This window comes from Pongo pygmaeus, chromosome 20 (genome assembly GCF_028885625.2).
Source record: "Pongo pygmaeus isolate AG05252 chromosome 20, NHGRI_mPonPyg2-v2.0_pri, whole genome shotgun sequence".
NCBI lineage: Eukaryota > Metazoa > Chordata > Mammalia > Primates > Hominidae > Pongo > Pongo pygmaeus.
This window is the reverse complement of record NC_072393.2, coordinates 20364167-20387468: the sequence shown is the minus strand read 5'-3', so window position 1 is coordinate 20387468 and position 23302 is coordinate 20364167. Positions and strand designations below refer to the sequence as shown.

The 23302-nt window shown below is 37.5% G+C and overlaps 1 protein-coding gene across 2 annotated transcripts in view; it reads right to left on the bottom strand.

Annotated features, from left to right (window-relative positions):
- Positions 1-23302, bottom strand: part of LOC129020574 (zinc finger protein 253) — an 82024-nt gene that overhangs the window by 44127 nt on the left and 14595 nt on the right. The window contains exon 4 of one of the 2 annotated variants that reach the window (XM_063658836.1): positions 4981-6283. In XM_063658836.1, coding sequence (XP_063514906.1) covers positions 4981-6283 — 1303 coding nt within the window. Of the gene's footprint in view, positions 1-1181; positions 6284-23302 lie in introns of those variants that run through there. The other variant, XM_054465130.2, reaches the window with a different exon arrangement.

The window sequence follows — 23302 nt, the reverse complement described above, 5'->3', positions numbered from 1 at the left end:
CCATGTTTTCAGTAATCACTCTGAACATAGCATTCTCAGTTCCCAGTATGCACCCTGAGTCACTCAGGAGAAACTGGTTTCTCTGTGAAGAGGCAGAAGAAAATACTGAGTGGAGGCACCACACTGCACAGCAATGCTTTCCACATGCACCTATTAGGGTCTCAATTTAATTGGGCTGATATTTGCATGGCTAGATACTTACTGAATTTAGTCATACTATTTTTTAGAAGCTAATGGCATCTGTTACCCATTAATTTTATACATTTGCTTTTTTCAAAAACAAATCTTTTGTTAATTTACTCTAAATTGAGATGACATTTACAATCTTCAATTTTTCAGTATTAAAGCAAATCAGAGAAAAGCAAGGTGTGTATACAGTGTGCATTTTCCTGCCTATCAAAATTTTTCTTTCATTGCCTTGGAAACCCTGGGAAGCCACCTATAAAATATTCCCTTTGAATACTTTAGCCAGGATGTTAGACTTCAAAAGGTGAAAAACAATCATTGAGCAAAGCCAAATCTTATCTGTTTCTTGTTAGTCGTCTGGCCATCTCCAAAAGCATGGCAATTAGGCCAACCCATTGAAAAGTTGTGGTCTTGATTAATTTTATCTCATTTCAAATGTTTTCTCTAATAGTTTTTTCATGTTAATCTAAAAGAAACTATCTACACAACTAATTATGTATTCAAGAAATATTCATATTAAGTTTACAGTTTAATCTATTACAGTATAGTAGAATCCTCTATAATTAGAAGTTAATTATTTATAAATTCATTGTTTTTGAGGTTTTTGAAATGTGAAAACAAAAAGGTATGCCTTTTGAAGTAAGTTCAATTCTAGGACATTACCCACTGGTTTTCATGGCATTTCTGTAATGAATAGTGTAAACCTCGGTCACCAGAATGCTGCAGAGATGTTGATTGAATTAGAATAAGTTCAACCTTGTTGGTAGACTATCAGTATCCCAGAGGCTGATCGTTCACTACAGCTTACTAAATGTTGTTCCTTAATGCCAGTGAGCACTTTTAGCCAGGTTACCCTTTTCCTCCCATTAATGAGGTCCTGTTGTGGTCTCCTGTTTCTCTTAAGCTATCCCAGATGAGAGGTGATTATTTCTTGCATGAATGAGATTCCCTTTTTTTCCGTCTGCCATAGGATCCTCTTATTCTCCCTACTGGAAACAACATGCAAGAGGCAGGAATGATGACAATATACAAGCATGTTTTCTGCCATGCGGCCACCATAAGCAGCTTACAACATGTTCCACCTATAGAAGTCACTTACTTTCAGGCCAGCAGGGGTGTTTTTCTATGATGTGTCTCTTTCTCTTAAAAACACCTCTGATTAAGTTTAGCACAATCAGGATAATCTCCATTTTGATAAACACAAAGTCAACACATGGGTAACCTAACTTCATGAGTGATTTCCCACCACAGTCACATTTTTACACTCGAGAGTATTACACAGCAGGTGTGCAACAGACTGGGAATCCAGGGTATTATCTTAGAATGTTGCCTACCCACCTGAATAAACTTTTAAAAGTCTTTCTGCTGCTTTTCTTATCTACATAATCAAAGATATCACCTGCACATAATAATTACTTTCCAGTTTAATTCATTACAAATATTAACATCTTTTTTTTCTGGCTTCTTTATGTACTGTTTTATGCATTCACACACAGAATAATAAAAATATACCAATTATTCAATTGTGGTTAAATTTTCATTAAAATAAGTGTTAAAAATGATTTTTTGTTTGAAGAAGGCTTTTATTGTTGTAGTCAAGAGTGTTATTTCTGGAGACAAAATTGCCTGTGCTTTAATAGGCAGATTCTGGGGAGAATCTGAGACATAAGCCATAAAACTTTACATTAATAAATTCAAGACAAAGCAGAAAGTGTGGATTTGCTTTCAGCATTTTCAAGGTGTTTAGTTTTTTATTAGTTACCCTATTAAAATAATTCATTTTGTTCCAATAATTGCTCTTTTCTTCTGAAAATATGTACAAACTCATACTCACACAAACACACTTACTCACTGCAAGATTTTCTTACACCTAAAGTTATCTTCAGAGTAATATGTGTATATTTAACTATATGTAAATTAGAAGTGTATATGTTTGCAGGCAGAGAGACCACATGTTCCAAAAAAATTAAATAACAATTGTTTATTAATAATTTTTCAGGACTAAAAATGTAAGAATTTTATTTATATTTCTTTCACTTTTTTTTGAGATGGAGTCTCACTCTATTCCCCAGTCCAGAGTGCAGTGGCATGATCTCAGCTCACTGCAACCTCCACCTAAGGGATTCAAGCGATTCTCCTGCCTCAGCCTCCAGGCTTGCACCACCATGCCTGGTTAATTTCTGAATTTTTAATAGAGACGGGCTTTCAGCATGTTGGCCAGGCTAGTCTTGAACTCCTGACCTCAGGCAATCCACCTGCCTCACTAAATTATACACTAAAAGTATTAATTACACTCTTTGTAACAGAAAAGATAAATGCTAGAGGTGATGGATATCTTATTTACCCTAATGTAATTACTACATATTGTATGCCTGAATCAAAATATGCCATATAAGGAATAAATATATACACATACTATATACCCCAAAATACTAATAATTAATTTCAATAAGAAAAAAAGAATAAAAATTTAACCAGTGGGAAAATATTCTTCAGCTGATTTACAGTTTAAAGCCACTGGCAAAGGGATTACTAGAGATGTTATTCCACTATGAACCAAATAGTATATTGCTACCATCTTTTACCTACACCGTTGAATAAGGTTAAATAGGTTAAAGTTAGTGGCATAATAATGCTTCATTAAATGCACAATAGTCTTAACATGGTAAAAAAAATAAAATTAAGTGCACACACAATCTAACAATTTTTAAGTGTACTGCATTTTATTACATAAAAGTACAATTAGTAGAATAATATACTAATTTATTTTAATACTTTTAACTATAATAATTTCTTTCTCTCACTATAATGTAGAAAAATATTACTCTGAACCCCCATGTTTTTTTATCTTTGTTGCTAATAAAGTAATTCATTATAACTTTTGAAAAAAAAGTTTTAAGATGTTCTGTGTACATGTTAATGTAGGTTAGGCCAGCCAAAAGACAAAGCAAAGTGTCAACATTAAGTTATAGGGTACGGTAATACAAATGAGAACATGAACTCCCACCTTATATATTACTTAGTATAAGTTAACTACAAAGAGGGGCTCCACTTACATTTTCATCATCCATCGTAGATTTTGATGTTCTTACTCTTTTATAGAAAAGGTTCTAAGTAATGCCCAATTATCAAACAATCTCTAATATATCCGATGCAGCAACAATTGATCACATGCTTTCACATGTGAACACAATAGAAATAACAGCATAAAGTAATATGAAAACCATATTACATACTTATTCACTTTTCAAAATTGTTTTTTTCAAGGAAACAACTATACTTTCAATGTAACTACAATGCTTCAAAAAAATCTACTTTTAAAGTTATATACAAATAATTTATCTAACCACTGTAGCCGTGGATTAGTTTTTCTACTCAACACTCTGATTTAGTGTTATGTCTGAAGTGTCAGTGCCTTAGTTATTTTGCTGTAAATTATCTGATATTTACATAGAATCAATTTTGAATTAAATTTTTTTATGTTTACTGCATCTGCAAAACTATATTTTAGTAAACTCTCTGGTGTTTTCTAAGCTGCAGTTTTTGAAAAAAAAAAAAGGCTTTCCAAATTCATTTGCAGGACTCTTCTCCAATATAAATTCCAATGTTGAGCAAAGCTTGAGCAACTGCTTCAGGGTTTTCTTCTAATACAAAATGTGTTCAATAAGATCTGTGACACAAGTAAAGGCACTACAACCCACTTTATATTTGTAATGGCTGTCTTCAAAATAAATATTCTTCACTCTAAAGGCTTATATTTTCTGAAAGATTTTTTGACAGTAATTGCCCTTTTCATGCTTTTATTAACTACGAACCTTCTTCTGTTGAGTAAGATGTGATGGGCATTAATGGCTTTTCCATATTCTTTATATTTGTACAATTTTTCTCAAGGATAATAGCTTTCCTGTGAAATACGGTGTAAGCACTGATTAAAAGTTTTACCACATTCTTCACACTTGTAGGAGTTTTGCCAGTATGAATTATCTTACCTACAATCAGTGTCACAACCATATAACGGCTTTGTCACATTTTATACATTTCTAGGGTTTCACATCAGTGTAATTTATTTTTATGTATAGGAAATTTGGAGGTGTTGGTAAAAAGCACTGTCGCATCTTTCAGGTTTGTAGATTTCCTCTCCAGCATGAATTATCACCATGTCTCTTAAGAATTGAGAACCTGTAGCCAGGCATGGTGGCTCACGCCTGTAACCCTAGGACTTTGGGAGGCCAAGGCAGGTGGATCACCTGAGGTCAAGAGTTTGAGACCAGACTGGCCAACATTGTGAAACCCCATCTCTACTAAAAATACAAAAAATTAGCCAGACGTGGTGGTGGGCAACTGTAATCCCAGCTACTTGGGAGGCTAAGGCAGGAGAATGGCTTGAACCCAGGAGGCAGAGGTTGCAGCGAGCCAAGATCATGCCATTGTACTCCAGCCTGGGTGACAAGACTGAAATTTCATCTCAAAAAAAAAAAAAAAGAAAAAGAAAAAAGAAAAAAGGAATTGAGAACTTCTTATAGGCCATGCCACATTCTTCACACTTGTACGGTTTCTGTCCAGTATGAATTACATGTAATAAGGGTTGAGAACTTCCTTTAAAAGCTTTGCCACATTTTTTATATTTGTTATATTTGTATGAGTTTATGTTCCATATAAATTCTCATACTTAGTAAGAGTTGAGGGCTGGTTAAAGGCTTTCCCACATTCATCCGGTTTCTCTCCAGTATGAATTATCTTATGCTTATTAAAAGTGGAGGAACATTTAAAATATCTGCCACATTCTTCACTATGTAGGGTTTCTGTGCAATATGAATTCTCTTATGTTTATGAAGGTATGAGGACCAGTTAAAAGCTTTGCCACATTCTTCACATTTGTAAGGTTTCTCTCCAGTATGAATTCTCTTATGTTCAGTTAGAGTTAAGGATGCAGTAAAGGCTTTGCCACACACTTCACATTTGTAGGGTTTCTCTCCAGTATGAGTTCTCCTGTGTTTACAGAGTAGTGAGGGCCAGGTAAAGGTTTTGCCACATTCATCACATTTGTAGAATTTCTCTCCAGTATGAATTTTTTTGTGTGAAAAAAGGATTGTGGAATGGTTAAAAGCTTTGCCACATTCTTTATATCTGTAGGGTTTCTCTCCAGTATGAAGTATCTTATGTGTAGTAAGGTGTGAGGATAGGTGAAAAGCTTTGCCACATTCTTTACATTTGTAGGGCTTCTCTCCAGTATGAATTCTCTTATGTGTAGTAAGGTTAGAAGTGCACTTAAAGTCTTTGCCACATTCTTCACATTTGTAGGGCTTCTCTCCAGTATGAATTCTCTTATGTGCAGTAAGGGTAGAAGTGTACTTAAAGTCTTTGCCACATTCTTCACATTTGTAGGGTTTCCCTCCAGTATGAATTTTCTTATGTGTAGTAACGTGTGAGGGGTGCTTAAAGGCTTTCCCGCATTCTTCACATTTGTAGGGTTTCTCTCCAGTATGAACTATCTTATGTACAGTAAGGTGTGAGGACCTTTTGAAGGCTTTGCCACATTCTTCGCATCTGTAGGGTTTCTCTACAGTATGAATTTTCTTGTGTGTAGTAAGGTTTGAGGACTGTTTAAACGCTTTGCCACATTCTTCACATCTGTAGGGTTTCTCTCCAGTGTGAATTTTCTTATGTGTAGCAAGGTTTGAGGGCTGCTTAAAGGCTTTGCCACATTCTTCACATTTGTAGGGTTTCTCTCCAGTATGAATTTTCTTATGTGTAGTAAGGTTTGAGGACCAGTTAAAAGCTTTGCCACATACTATACATTTGAAAGATTTTTTTCCAGTATGTCGTATCTTACATCTGTTTGAATTTGAAAATTTCTGAAAGACTGTCCTATATTTACCACATTGAAATATTTTTCTCTGGGTAGTTGTCAGACTGTGGTTAAGAACATTATAACCTCTTTTGAGCAGCTTATGCTCATCCACACTTTTACAGCCTTTTTTTAACGGTACGTTGTCATATCCGCATTTTTCATATCTTCTAAGTATCACTTTTTGGAAAGAATCTTTTATGCTCTGCTCTGGCCAAAGGTCTTGGGCAAAATGAGAACACATAACAGAAAGAAACAGTAAAATCACATTACTTCAATTGCTAGACTCAGATAAATAAATATACTTTACAAATCTAACCTATAAAATTATACAAACTACATAAGCAAGATGACATAGCAAAATACCACCAGCTCTAATTTCTTCCTGGACACATAAATGTAACAAAAACATACTGACCAAAATACATGTGTAAAAAAATTTATAAATGAGTTAAGTGTGTGAAGGTCCCCACATGAGCAGAATGAAACAGCCACATAGACGAAAAAGAAAGCTCTGTTATACCCAACACAGCTCTTCCTGCTGTCCAGTGTAATACTGTGCTTTTATTTATTTATTTATTTTTTTTTTTTTTGAGACGGAGTCTTGCTCTGTTGCCCAGGCTGGAGTGCAGTGGTGCAATCTTGGCTCACTGCAAGCTCTGCCTCCCGGGTTCATGCCATTCTCCTGCCTCAGCCTCAGCCTCCCAAGTAGCTGGGACTACAGGCACCTGCCACCATGCCCAGCTAATTTTTTTGTATTTTTAGTAGAGACAGGGTTTCACTGTGTTAGCCAGGATGGTCTCAATCTCCTGACCTCATGATCCGCCCGCCTCGGCCTCCCAAAGTGCTGGGATTACAGGCGTCGGCCACTGCGCCCGGCCAACATTGTGCTTTTAAAAGTAAATTGCTGGCTGGATGTGATGACTCACACCTGTAATCCCAGCACTTTGGGAGGCCAATGTGGGTGGATCATGAGGTCAGGAGTTCAAGGCCAGCCTGGACAAGATGATGAAACCTGTCGTACTAAAAATACAAAAAATTAGCCAGGCATGGTAGCAGGCCCCTTTAATCCCAGCTACTTGGGAGGCTGATGCAGAGAATTGTGTAAAACAGGGAGGCCGAGGTTGCAGTGAGCCGAGATTGTACCAATGCACTCCAGCCTGGGTGACAGAGCGAGACTCCATCTCACAAAAAAAAACGTAAATTGCCAGCCAGGCATGATGCCTCATGCCTTTAATCCCAGCACTTTGGGAAGGCAAGGTAGGTGGATCACCTGAAGTCAGGAGTGTGAGATCACTCTGACCAACATGGTGAACCCCATCTCTACTAAAAATACAGAAAATTAGCCAGGCGTGGTAACAGGTATCTGTAGTCCTGTCTACCTGGAGGCTGAGGCAGGAGAATTGCTTCAACTGTGGAGGCAGAGATTGTAGTGAGCCAAGATTATGCCATTGCACTCCAGCCTACATAACAGTGAGACTATCTCTCACACACACACACACACACACACCCACAAACACATGTAAATTGCCAACTCCTGGTTTCTTTTTTAAAAAATAAGAAAAAAAATGGCACATACATCTTTATTTTTGGCTCCTGGGAAATTTTTTAGACACTGGTTAATGTCTGCCATGACATAAAATGCTGAAAGAAATAGTGATATATGTTGGAATGACAGTTTGAGTCTGCTGAGTCTAAAGGTAAATGTTACAGAAGCAGAGAAACTGCAGTAACCCAAACAGGGAATGGCTGTAGCAAGTGATTACTGATTATTAAGAAGAAATATGAATAAACCAATTTAACTAAACAATAAACACAACATTTTAGACAAGACACATCCTAAAAACATATTTGAGAAATTCCCAGAATCTCTAGTCAAGACAACTGATTTCAGACTACGCCAGGACAAAGCTATATTATAAAGATTATAACAGGTAGCTTTTTGTTAATATCTGAATCTCACTCAAAGGTTACAATGCATACAAAATATTTGGGCAACATGGCCCCATCAAAAAATTATAAAATTTTCAAAAGCAGCCATAAAAAATGTATAAAGTAATTTTAAAAATTCAGAATAAATTGAACATGCCAGGCTTGGAGGCTCATTCCTGTAATTCTAACATATTGCGAGGCCAAGGTGGGAAAATCACGTGAGGTCAGGAGTTTGAGACCAGCCTGGCCAACATGGTGAAACCCTGTATCTACTAAAAACACAAAAACTAGCTGGGCATGGTGGCATGTGCCTGAAATCCCAGCTATTTGGGAGACTGACACACGAGAATTGGTGAACCCAGGAGGGGAATGTTGCAGTGAGTGAAGATTGTACCACTGAACTCCAGGCCGGGCAACAGAGTAAGACGGTCTCAAAAATAAAATGAAATAGGCCAGGCCTGGTACCTCATGCCTGTAATCCCAGCACTTTGGGAGGCCGAGGTGGGTGGATCATTTGAGGTCAGAAGTTCAAGATTAGCCTGGCTAACATGGTGAAACCCCATCTCTACTAAAAACACAAAAATAAGCCGGGTGTGGTGGCACACAGCTGTAATCCCAGCTACTAGGAGGCTGCAGCAAAAGATTCACTTGAACCCAGGAGGCAGAGGCTGCAGTGAGCCAAGATCGCACCACTGCACTCCAGCCTGGGCAAGACTATCTCAGAAAATGAATGAATAAGTAAGTAAATAAATAAAATAAATTGAATAATATTCAGTAAGTGAAATAGGAACACAGACAACTACTGAAGATCAGAAAAATGAGGATAACAATAAAAATATTAAAATACCAAAAAACAAAATTGTGGATATAAAAAATACAAAAACTAACTGAAAATTTTCTTAGAAGATAATGTACACATGAAAAACCTGAACAAGCAAACTAGGATACACACAAAGATATTTATCACAAACACACCTATAAGCAAAATTTCAAAAATCACAGATAAGAATTTTGGGAGCTGCAAGACAAAAATGCTGTGTCATTTATAAGCATAGTCTCATGAGATAACTTGTCGCAGGCTGAAAGAGTGAGGGTCGTGATCAACTCAATATATCACTGGAGGCTATGTGAGTAAACAGCAAACTGTTCTCATAAATGCAGAATATTGGCAAACACACAAACTGTGTCTGCCATCCAGAAGGAATGCTGAGGGCAGTCACGCCCCAACCTCAGTGTTTCTTGTGATTAGGTACATCCGAAGCCTATTAGCAATAATGTGAACCTGTGATCAATTAAGCAGCTGACCAATCATTACCTCCTCCTCCCTGATCTTTCTGCCCAATAAATACGAAAAGCTGTGGAAGCGCCAGGGCTGCCTTTGCAAACTAGAAGCAGGGAGCTCTCTTCTTCCCTGGTTCCCAGATCCCCTTCTTTAAAACAGTTTCTTTTGTCTTAACTTTTCATTTCTACGTTCATCCCCCTTCGTTCAGTCTTGTAATGAGGTTCTCAAGTAGTAACAGTAACTGTTGTAATCATGGTCTCAAGTAGTAACCATGCCAAACTGTCACAATAACCAGTGAATTTATCAAAAAAATTTTTTGCAGGTCAGAGAAAAACTGTGTGATATTGTTGAAGTCATAATAAAAAAAGCTATCAAGTGAGAATAATACCATCAGCAAAATTGTACTACCAAATAAAAAGAAGTCCTTCCAAAATAACCAAATCCCGAGAAAGTATATTGGCACTGCATATGCCCTACATATCAAAGATGCTGAAAGAAGTTTCTTCCACTGAAAATAACATAATGCAAGAAAACGCATAATCAAATGAAAATACATAACTTTCTGGAAAAGATATGCACATACAAAAAAAGGTATTTCTTACTTATCATTATAATGGTGCAGAAAAGACTTTTATTCCCTAAAATTTAAAAGTAGAGAAATTATAAACATGTTAATGAATATATAACATAAAAATACAATTAGTAAAATCAATAACAGTTGAAGGCAGATGTAATGACGAAGAATTTTTGCATGCAACTGAAGTTAATTGTTTACCACATTATAATATATTGTTGGATCTTTTAGAGGTTTTATGTGATCCCCAAGATGCCACTAAGAAAATATTTGTATATTTCCAGGTGCACCGGCTCATGCCTGTAATCCCAACACTTTGGGAGGCAGAGGTGAGTGGATCACGAGGTCAGGCGTTTGAGACCACCCAGGCCAACATAGTGAAACCCCGTCTCTACTAAAAATACAAAAAAAACTAGCCAGGTGTTGCAGCGGGCACCTGTAATAACAGCTACTTAAGAGGCTGAGGCAGGAGAATCTCTTGAACCTGGGAGGCAGAGGTTACAGTAAGCTGAAGTCACACCAAGGCACTCCAGCCCAGGCGAAAGTGCGAGACTCCATCAAAAAAAAAAATATATATATATATATTTGTATAGATACACAAAGAAAAATAAAAAAATTGAAAGCATATCAATATAAAAATAAAAAAAACATAAAAAGACAGAAAGAGAACATGGGAGACAAAGATATAAGAATCAAATAAAACAATTAAATAAAGTAACATTGGCCAGGCACGGTGGTTCATGCCTGCAATCCCAGCACTTTGGGAGGCCAAGGCAGGCAGATCACCTAAGGTCTGGAGTTCAAGAACAGCCTGGCCAACATGGCATAAACCCATCTCTACTAAAAATACCAAAAATTCGCTGGGCGTGGTGGTGGGCACCTGCAGTCTCAGCTAGAGACTGAGGCTGAGACAGGAGAATCCCGTGGACCCAGGAGGCAGAGGTTGCAGTGAGCCAAGATCAAGCCATTGATCTCCAGCCTGGGTAACACAGTGAGACTCTGTCTCAAAATAAATAAATAAATAACATTAGTAAGTTTTTCTCTTTCAGAAAACTATTTAAATATATACAAAATTATCTTTCCAATCAAGACCCATACTTTTTTTTTTTTTTTGAGACGCAGTTTTGCTCTTGTTGCCCAGCCCAGTGCAGTGGCACAATCTTGACTCACCACAACCTCCGACTCCCAGGTTCAAGTGATTCTCCTACCTCAGCCTCCAGAATAGCTAAGACTACAGGCATGCACCACCACGCCCAGCTAATTTTTTGTATTTTTAGTAGAGATGGGGTTTTTCCATGTTGGTCAGGCTGGTCTCGAACTCCTGACCTCAGGTGGCTGCCCACCTTGGCCTCCCAAAGTGCTAGGATTACAGGCATAAGCCACCGCGCCCAGCTGAGACATACTTTCAATAAAAGGGTTTATTAAAAAATTTTACCAGCCTCACCAACGTAATGAAACCTCGTCTGTACTAAAAATACAAAAATAAGCCAGGCGTGGTGGCACGTGCCTGTAATCCCAGCTATTCAGGAAGGCGAGGGAGAATTGCTTGAACCCAGAAGGCAGAGGTTGCAGTGAGCAGATATCAAGCCACTGCACTGCAGCCTGGGCAACAGAGTGAGACAAAAAAAATTTTTAAATCAAGATCCAAATTGCTTTTCTACAAGAGTCACCTGAGATCTAATGACAAAGACTGAAAGTGGCAACACAGAAGTAGAAATTTCATGTAAATATTAACAAAATGAGAGCAGAAGAGGTCAAAATAATATTACACAAGCTACATCTTAAGTCAAAAACTGTCAGATTTTATAAACTATAAGTCAAAACTTCAAAAAGACAAAAAAGAACATTAAACAATATATAGATGCATTCACTGGAAACGTATGACAAATTTGTTTATACATGTGTGTATTTGTGTGTGTGTGTGTGTTTCAAATTAGGGTTTCAAATATATAAAACCAAATACTAACAAAACTGAATAAACACAGAGAGAGCAATATAATTATGGTAGGATATTTCAATACCCCACTTTCTGTAATAATAAAACAAGACAGAATATTAGCAAAGGAACAGAGGACTAGAAGGCAGTCAAAAACAATTATTTCTAATGAAGGTATAGAGAACACTCCTCAACATCAGGATACACAGCCTTCTCAATAGCTCATACAACTTTCTTCTTTATAGACCACCTGTTAGGCCAAAAACAAACTCTTAACACATTTTTTGAAACTGAAATTTTATAGATTACTTTCTATGACAAAAATGGAATTAGAGTATGAAGTAGTAATATAAGGCCAGTTGCGGTGGCTCACGCCTGTAATCCCAGCAATTTGGGAGGCCAAGGTGAGCAGATCACGCAGTCAGGAGTTCAAGACCAGCCTGGTCAACATGGTGAAACCCCACCTCTACTGAAAATACAAAAATTAGCCGGGCATGCCACCTGTAATTTCAGCTACTTGGGAGGCTGAGGCAGGAGAATTGCTTGAAACCAGAAGGCGGAGGATGCAGAGAGCCAAGATCACACCACTGCACTCCAGCCTGGGCAAAAGGACAAAACTCCATCTCAATAAAAAATAAAAATAAATAATTGATAAATTTACAAATATATAGGAATTATACAACACACTCTTGAGCATGCACTTGTTGAAATAACTGGGCTGGGTGCAGTGGCTCATGCCTTTTATTCTAGCACTTTGGGAGGCAAAGGCGGGTGACTTTAACTCTATCTCAAAAACAATAGAAAAAGAAATAATTAATATTGTGAAGATGTCTATACTGCTCAATTTAATCTACAGATTCAGTACAATGTTTTTCAAATTTCTCATTGCATTTTTGAAGAAATAAAAACAGCAAATCCAAAACTATATGGAATCTAAAGAGACAATAAAAGTACTCAACAATCTTAAAAAAAAGGAACAATGTTGGAGGCATTACCATTTCTGATTTCAAAACACATTAAAAAGCTACAGAATTAAAACAATTTGGTATGAGCATAAAGGTGAAAAAGACTAATAAAACAGAATGCAGCAAATACATTAACTTTCACATAATTATTGCAGCGTGGTTACTAAAAGCCAATAGGTAAAAGGAATGCAAATTTCTGTCACCATATCTTCAGTAGATACAAAAATACAGAAATATCACTGAGTTTTCAGAAAGCAGAAAATATTCTAACAACTATTAAGATTAACATTGATGGGCCGGGTGCAGACTCATGCCTGTAATCCCAGTACTTTGGGAGGCCAAGGCGGGTGGATCACCTGAGGTCAGGAGTTCAAGATTAGCCTGGCCAACATGGTGAAACCCCGTCTCCACTAAAAATACAAACATTAGCCAGGTGTGGTGGCAGGCGCCTGTAATCCCTGCTACTCAGGAGGTTGAGGCAGGAGAATTGCTTGAACCTGGGAGGCGGAGGTTGCAGTGAGCTGAGATAGTGCCACTGCACTCTAGCCTGGGTGACAGAGTGTGAGACACCATCTCAAAAAAAAAAAAAAAAGATAAACATTGATGACATTATGCAAAATAAAATAAGCCAGCCACATAGAGACAGAGATTGTATAGATCTATAAAGCAGTTATACTCTTCGAAACAGAAACAGAAAACAACGTGGTGTTTGAAAAGTGCCATGAAATGGAAAGAAGTGGTAGTTGTTTAATGTGTATTGAGATTTAGCTTTGCAACATAAAAACATTCCAGTGATACGTCGCATAACAATGTCAATATAATATGACCAAACTGAATATTTAGAAAATATATATTTGAAATATATATATACACACATATGAAATATATGTTTTGTTTTGTTTTTGAGGAGTCTCGCTCTGTCACCCAGGCTGGAGTACAGCGGCACGATCTCGGCTCACTGCAGTCTCCGCCTCCCGGGTTCAAGCGATTCCCCTGCCTCAGACTCCTGAGTAGCTGGGACTACAAGTGTGCACCACCGTGCCCAGCTAATTTTTTGTATTTTAGTAGAGATGGGGTTTCACAGTGTTGGCCAGGATGGTCTTGATCTCCTGACCTCACGATCTGCCTGCCTCTACCTCTCAAAGTGCTGAGATAACACAAAACACAATTTTATCAATTGTGTTTTGATAAAATCAAAACACAATTAACTGGTGTGATGTGACATATCCAAAAATATATAACACAAAAATATAAAATTGCAAAACAAAATTAAAATATGGAAAGTAGAACTCATTGGATACCATCAAGTAGATCAATATATTTATGAAATAAATCTTAAAATACAGGGAAAAAGTAATAGTTTACCTAAAAAAAAAAAAGCTGAGAACTTTTCAAATTTTGATGTAACATAAAAAATATTCTTTTTTTTTTTGAGACAGACTCTTGCTCTGTTTCCCAGGCTGGAGTGCAGTGGTGCGATCTCGGCTCACCACAACCTCCATTTCCTGTGTTCAAGCGATTCTCCTGCTTCAGCCTCCTGAGTAGCTGGGACTACAGTCAGGCTCCAACATTTCTGCCTAATTTTTGTATTTTTAGTAGAGACGGGGTTTCACTCTGTTGGCTAGGCTGGTCTCAAACTCCTGACCTCAGGTGATCCTCCCACCTCGGCCTCCCAAGTTACAGGCATGAGACACTGCACCCAGCATAAAAAAATTTCTAATGAGTAATACTTGATTCAAAATTATTTTACTTCAGAAAGAAGATAAAGACTTTCCAAAATGTAATGTGAGAGTGTTAATCACCAGTAGCACAGTCCTACAAAATACACTACATGGGGCTGCGCGCACTGGCTCACACCTATAATCTCAGCACTTTGGGAGGCCGAGGCAGGTGGATTACCTGAGGTCAGGAGATCAAGATCAGCCTGACCAATGTGGTGAAACCCTGTCTCTACTAAAAATGCAAAAATTAGCCAGGCATGGTTACACACACATGTAGTCCCAGCTACTCAGGAGGGTGAGGCAGGAGAATCACTTGAACCCGGGAGGTGGAGGTTGCAGTGAGCCAAAATCATGCCATTACACTCCAGCCTGAGTGACAGAGCAAGACTCTATCTCAAAAGAAAAAAAAAAGAAAAAAAAAAAAAATAGGCCGGGCGCAGTGGCTCACACTGCGCACTTTGGGAGGCCAAGGCGGGCAGATCACCTGAGGTTGGGAGTTCGAGACCAGCCTGACAAACATGATGAAACCTCGTCTCTACTAAAAATACAAAATTAGCCGGCTGTGGTGGGAGGTGCCTATAATCCCAGCTACTTGAGAGGCTAAGGCAGGAGAATTGCTTGAACCAAGGAGGCAGAGGTTGTGGTGAGCTGAGATCGTGCCATTGCACTCCAGCCTGGGCAACAAGAGGGAAACTCCATCTCCTTAAAAAAAAAAAGTACAAAAAAAAATTAGCTGGGAGTGGTGGCAGGCATCTGTAATCCCAGCTACTTGGGAGGTTGAAGCAAGAGAATTGCTTGAACCCGGGAGGCGCAAGTGGTATATAAAACCTCTAAAGTTATTTTATAGACTATAAAACACAATATGGAAATCTGTATAAATCTGTTCATAGATACAGCATATATAATAATTTTAATATCAATAACAAACTGGAAAATATACATGCATACTTTTTTATTCAACTGAATTTTTAGGAGATTAAAATATATTGTTTAAAGATGTATGTAATCTCCAGTTTTCAAGATGTTTACAAAGATAATATTTATAGAAAGTATGCAAAAGAAAGTATTATCAAAGCATGCCAGTACAAAATTAAATGAAAATTAAGACAGTAGAACAGGAAATGAGAAAAATATAACTACTAGAAACACATAAAACAATAACAATATAACTAGCAATAACAACTTCATTTCTTTAAGAAATCATTTTAAATATAAATTAATTAAAATACTTAATAAAATGAAATGTAATCTTAAAACTTTGGAAGGCCAAGGTGGGCTGATCACTTGATCCCAGGAGTTCAAGACCAGTCTGGGCAACATGGCAAAATTCTGTCTCTAAAAAAAAAATACAAAAAAGCTAGCTGGGTGTGATGGCACATACTTGTAACCCAGCTACTTGAGAGGCTGAAATGAGATGATCATCTGAGTTTGGGAGGTTCGGGCAGCAGTGAGCTGTGCAAATCAACCTGGTTGACAGAGCAAGACCCTATCTCAAAAATAAATGAGGCCAGGTGCGGTGGCTCATGCCTGTGATCCCAGCCCTTTGGGAGGCCAAGGCGGGTGGATCACCTGAGGTCAGGAGTTCAAGACAAGCTTGGCCATCATGATGAAACTCTGTCTCTACTAAAAATACAAAAATTTAGCTGGGTGTGGTGGTAAGTGCCTGTTATTTCAGCTACTCAGGAGGCTGAGGCAGGAGAATTGCTTGAACCAGGGAGGCAGAGGTTGCAGTGAGCTGAGATCGCGCCATTGCACTTCAGCTTGAGCAACAAGAGTGAAACCCCGTCAAAAAAAGAAAATAAATAAATAAATAAATATGTAAATTAATAAAGTTATATTAAAAAAGAAATAAAATGCCTGAGTGGTTTTTTAAAAAGCATACAGTATGCTGCCTACAAGAGACTCATTTTAGCATTGACTCAAATAGGCTGAAAGTAACAGAATGGAAAAAATGTATATTTCATAAAAATAGTAACCACAATTGAGTGACGTTGTCATAATTATATTAGACATAATATGCCTTAAGTCAAGTACTACCATGAGACAAAGATTGATATCTTATGGTAAAGTAAGTTGATTTAGCAGGAATCTATAATTATAATACTTATCTATCTATATGTATATGTGTATATAACATCAGGGCTCCAAAATATATAAAGCAAATATTGACAAAAGCGAAGCAAGACATACATAACAACATGATTGTAGACATCAAGACTCCATTTGCAATAATAAATAGAAAATTCAGAGAAAAAATAAGAAAGAGAAAACTTAGACAACATTATCGACTATATTAATTATTTTGCATATAGAGGAATATTTGAGAGTGCATAATTTATAAAGAAAAAAGTTTTATTTGGCTCACAGTTTGGTAGACTATATAAGAAGTGTGTGCCAGCATCTGCTTCTGGTGAAGTTCTCAGGAAACTTACAATCTTGGTAGAAGGTAAAGAGTAACTGGACATATTATACAGTAAGAGAGCAAGTGTGAGGTAAAGGAGCCAGGTTCTTTTAATGAACCAGCTCTATCTGAATTCATAGAGTGTAAACTTTTTGGTTACCAAGAGAACGTACCAAGACAATCATGAAAAATTTACCCCCATGATCCAAACGTGCCCCACCAGGTCCCAAATCCAACACTGAGAATTTATATTGCAGCATGAGGTTTGGACAACATGGACATCCAAACCATTTTATAGACCAACTATGCTTCACAGACACAAAACATTCCAATCAAAACCAAATTAATACACAACATTCTTATTGTCATCTACTGTATTCTGTTAGGACACATAGCAAGTTTTATTAAATTTAAAAATACTGACTGGGTGCAGTGGCTCTTGCCTATAATCCTAACACTTTGGGAGACCAAAGTAAGAGGATCCCTTGGGGACAAAAGTTTGAGACCAGCCTGGGCAACACAGTGAGATCCTAACACTACAAACAAGCACACAATTAGCCAGACATGGTAGTGCATGTCTGTAGTCCAAGCTACCCAGGAAACTGAGATGAAAGGATCACTTGGGCCCAGGAGGCAGAGACTACAGTGAACCAAAATTATGCTACAGCACTCCAGCCTAGGTGATGGTAAGATCTTGTCTCAAAACAACAAATCAATTTAAAAAGACTAAAATTATACACTGTGTGTTTTCTAACAAAAACTGAATAAAACTAGGAATTAAAGGCAAAAGTCAAACTGGCAAACTCAAAAATATGTGAATATAACATACACTCTTCAACATATTCTTGCTCAGGGGTCAAAAAATTTCATTTTTCAAAGATGTCAATACAACCAACAGTTAAAAGCTACAGTATCAACACTAATAAAATAAACTTGCATTATTTCCTTGAATGATATAAAAACATATTTTAAATAAAATACTTAGACATAAAAAAACTAACAAATTGTTTAGGAAAAATACAAGAAAAAGACATGACATTGGTCTTGGCATTATTTTCTTAGATATGACATTAAATGCATAAGTAACAAATAAAAGTTTAACTACAATAGACTTCAAAATTTCTGCACATCAAAAAAAAATTCAAGGGGGGGAGAGGGGAGGGATAGCATTTGGAGATATACCTAATGTTAAATGACGAGTTACTGCATGCAACACACCAACATGGCACATGTATACATATGTAACTAACCTGCACGTTGTGCACATGTACCCTAAAACTTAAAGTATAATAAAAAAAAAAAATTCAAGAGTGACAACGTCTCTTAGAAAATGGGTGAAAACATTTGTATATTACATGTTAAAGGAGTTAATATTCAAAATATATAAACAACTCTTAAAACTAAACAGTAAAGTTGAATAACTTGATTTAGAAATGGACAAAGTATTCATCAAAAAAAAACACAAATGGGAAAATGCATTTGAAAGGACACACAAAATTACTAATTTGTAGAGAAAGAAAAAAAACACAATGACAAACAAAATCACCTAATGCTCATTATAACGGCCACTACAAATTTTTTTAAAAACAAGAAATCTAGGCCAGGCATGGTGGCTCACGCCTGTAATCCCAGCACTTTGGGAGGCTGAGGCAGGTGGATCACGAGGTCAGGAGATCGAGACCATCCTGGCTAACACAGTGAAACCCCGTCTCTACTAAAAATACAAAAAATTAGCCGGGCATGTTGGTGGGTGCCTGTAGTCCCAGCTACTCGGGAGGCTGAGGCAGGAGAATGGCATGGACCTGGGAGGCAGAGCTTGCAGTGAGCCGAGATCACGCCACTGCACTCCAACCTGGGCAACAGAGCAAGACTCTGTCTCCAAAAAAAAACAAAAACAAAAACAAAAACAAAAAACAAGAAATCTGTTGATGATGTAATAAAAATGAATCCCCTGTTGATTACTGGTGGAAAACAAAGATGCAGCCATTATTTTAAAATGTTAGAAATGTTCCTCATTTATACATCTATATCCAGAATATGTAACACAGGCCAGGCGCAGTGGCTCAAGCCTGTAATCCTAGCACTTGGGAGGCCGAGGTGGGCAGATCACCTGAGGTCTGAAGTTCAAACCAGTCTGGCCAACATGGTGAAACACCATGTCTACTAAACATATAAAAATTAGCTGGGTGATGTTGCATGTGCCTGTAATCCCAGCTATTTGGGAGGCTGAAGTAGAAGAATCGCTTGAACCCAGGAGGCAGAGGTTGCAGTGAGTCAAGATCGCACCACTACACTCCAGCCTGGGTGACACAGTGGGACTAGATCTCAAAAAATAAAAATAACAAACAACAAAAGAAACAAAGTATGCAACACAGGACCTGGAAGACATATTTGAAAATACATGTTAATTGTACCAGTATTTACAAAAGTCAAAAGGCTGAAGCAACCCAGATATCTCTTGATTTATAAACGTATCAAAAAATGTAACATATACATACAATGGAATATTATTCCACCTTAAAAATAACAGTCTTGTAACATTTTAAGATGAACATTGAGAATATTATGTCACCTGAATTAAGTAACTAAATTATGGATACTGTATGATTCCACTTATATGAGGTATCTTTAGTAGTTAAAATCTTAAAAACAGAAAGTGGAAGGTTTGTCTTGTCAAGGGCTGGACAGAGGGTAAAATGAGCAGTTGTTTCTTAATGGGTACTGAGTTTCAGTTTTACAAGATGTAAAGTTTCTAGAAGTCTTTTGCAAAACAATGTGAATATACTTAAGATGCCTAAAATGAACAGCTTTTTTTTTTGAGACAGGGTCTCACTCTGTCACCCAAGCTGGAGTGTACTGGCACAATTTTGACTCCCCCTCAATCTCCCAAGTAGCTGCGACCACAGGTGCACACCACCATGCCTGGCTATTATTAATTTTTTTTTTATAGAGAGAGGTCTCCATATGTTGCCCAGGCTGGTCTCAAACTTTTGGGCTCCAGGGATCCTCTGCCTTGGGCTTGCAAAATCCTGGGATTACAGATGAGAGCCACAACCACTCCTGGCCCTGAAATGTACACTTCAATAGATTAAAGATGGTAAAATTTATGTTTTTGTTTTTAAAACAATCTTTTAAAGAAAAACTGAAAAAAAATACAGAATTATAAATCTTTTTGAAAATTACCTTCAAATCACAAAAGTATTTCTCTCACAAAAGGAAACATATATTCATCATTAAACACGTGGGAAAAATAAAACTATCTCCATGACACTTAGACAAGATAAAACCACTGTCGAATATCAGCTAAGAATATCAGCTGAGGCTGGGCACAGTGGCTCATGCCTGTAATCCCAGGGATTACAGAGAAGCTGAGGCATGAGAATTGCTCGGACCTGGCAGGTGGAGGTTGCAGTAAGCCACGCCGGCACCACTGAACTCCAGCCTGGGCGACAGAACATGACTCCGCCTTAGAAAAAAACAAAAAAATTTGTCTAGGTAACTGGAATATTTAACTATTACTGTGTACTCATCAAATGCGGGTATTTTGAATTACTGGCATGCACTGTATCGCAGTAAAATTTCAGAGAATATGCAGTATAATCATAAATAGAAGATTCTAATGAGAAACTTTTAATAAATAAGCATTTAAAAAAACTAGAATTACTTTTTACGTTTTAAATATATGCTATTCTTACACAAAATGAAACTGCTGTAATCAGACTTTAGAAGAAAAGAATAGCCTTACATTGTGAAATATAGAAAAAAAAATATATATATATAGTGCAGAATAGGGTTAGGTCCTCTGATATGCAAAATGAATATTAGGAAATAAACTATGTTATTACTTAGATATGGGCTGAAAAAAATAGATGAAAATCTTATAATTCCTTTTTGCCTGCAGCAAACTTAAATTTCTAAGTAACTATTTTGCTAAATATGGAGTGCCTACTAATTATTTAATTTACTTCAGGCATACCATGCAAATTCTAGTATATTGTCCTAAATATCTGAATCTAAAATTTGAAATAGAAAACAGACAAATTTGAAATCGAAAATAGAAAGTAAAAATGTATACAGAGAGTGACATCAGTAAGATGAAAAGACTAAAAGTGCCCTATTTTCATATCCCCTTACAGCAACAAAATGCCAGCCACCCCTGACAAAAATGCCTTTATTAGAAAACTAGGCATTATGGCTCACACCTGTAATGACCGCTACATGGTACATTAAGGGTGGAGAACTGCTTCAGGTCAGGATCTTGAGACCAGCCTGTGTTATGTAGTAAGATGCCATCGCCAAAATAAGTGCCTCTAAGAGATATTTGAGATCCAAGGAGGGAGTTGTGAAACGCTGTTAAAGCTTGAGATTGAGAAGTGTTCTATTCAAAAGGCAGGCCTTCATTCAGATGGGAAACTATAGGACCCCTTTTCTCGTCTACAGACCAGATAAGGTTCATCTAACTTGGTCCCACTGAGAATTCTGAACTTACTTTGTAACTATCCCAAACTCCTCCCAGCCATAGTCTGGGAGAGGTCGTGCCATTCCAGAGACTTGGAGGAAGGCACCCATTTACAACCATGCAGGCAGAAGTGCAGATCTTGGCCTTTACTGGGGTCCCCAAAGCGGTTCAATGACTCAGTTTCAGTTACCTGAGCCACAGTTTATGGTAAGTTTTGCCTAATAGAAACGGACACAGTTATCTGAGGAAATGCTCTCTGGTACTCACTGAAAGCCATATTCATCCACATCCTGATACAAGGCCCACCATATGCAGACCCGACTGCAAAAACATGCCCTAGTGTCTGCCCTACAGAGCAAAGTCCTGAAGGATATTCAGTCTGTCCAAAAATAAAATGAGAATTACAACAACCCAAGCCCCTGTAACAAGCCAACTAAGGGTGGACCCTAGTGCAGACCCAGCAGCCTTGTGAACAAGCTATAACCCCTCTTCACTACAAATTCAGAGGGCAGCTCATCACCCTAAGGGACCAATAAAAGAAGATCTTTACCTTCTGAAATCAGTTTATGAAAACTTGAAGAGGTGTTTGCTCCATCAAATTCAGACACCAATACAAAACTATATTACCCGCTCACTGCAACCTCTGCCTCCCGGGTTCAAGCAATTCTCCTGTCTCAGCCTCCCAAACAACTGGGATTTCAGTCACATGTCACCACACCGAGCTGATTTTTGTACGTTTAGTAGAGATGGGTTTTCATCATATTGGTCAGGCTTGTCTTGAACTCCTGACCTCAGGTGATCCACCCACCTCGGTCTCCCAAAGTGCTGGGATTACAGGTGTGAGCCACGGAGCCCGGCCAATGTATCTATTTTGATGTAGCACAGGAAGTATGTCACAGAAGAATTAGTCAAAGAAATAAAAAAACTATTGAAATTGAAAAAAATAAGTAAAAAGTTGCTGTTTGAAGATCATACAATCATATATTTAAAAAACTATAAACAGTATATTAAACCCTGTGTAAACTAATAAATACACTCAGTAAATTAGCAAAATATGAAATTAACATACAAGTATATGTATGGTTTCACACACTTTTTTTTTTTTTTTTTTTTTGAGAAGGAGTCTCACTCTTGTTGCCCAGCCTGGAGTGCAATGGTGCAATCTCGGCTAACTGCAACCTCTGCCTTCCAGGTTCAAGCAATGCTCCTGCCTCAGCCTCCCAAGTAAATGGGATTACAGGCATGCACCACCACACCCAGCTAATCTGTATTTTTAGTAGAGATAGGGTTTCTCTACATTGGTCAGGCTGGTCTCCAACTCCTGACATCAGGTCATCCACCTGTAATCCCAAAGTGCTTGGATTACAGGCGTGAGCGCGCCCAGCTATAGTATCAGATACGTCATTTTATACACTTAAAAGTATTATACACTTAAAACGACGTTCTGATAAAATAGAGGAAAAAAATCTCATTTACTATAGCCTTAAATAATAAATTTCAGAGAAAAAAATTAACCAAGAAGGTAAAAAATCTTCATAATAAAAAAACAATTAAAAAATTAGAGAAGATCCAAATAAGTTTTAAAATATTTTATGTCTATGGATTGAAAGAATAAATATTAATAAAGTGCTGTATTATCCAAAGTGATTTATAGATTCAATAAACTTCCTATCAAAATTGCAGTGGTATTTTTTTCACAGTAATGCAAAATACAATTTTAAAATTTGTATGAAACTACAATAAACTTTGAATAGCCAAAGCAATCTTGAGGAAAAGAACAAAGCAGAAGAATATCATACTTATAATTTCTTTCTTTTTTTTCTGAGACAAAGTCTCGCTCTTATCCCCCAGGCTGGAGTGTGATGGTGTGATCTCAGCTCACTGCAACCTCTACCTCGGGGGTTCAAGTGATTCTCCTGCCTCGGCCCTCTGAGTAGCTGGCATTACAGGCACCTGCCACCATGCCCAGCTAATTTTTGTATTTTTAGTAGAGACGGG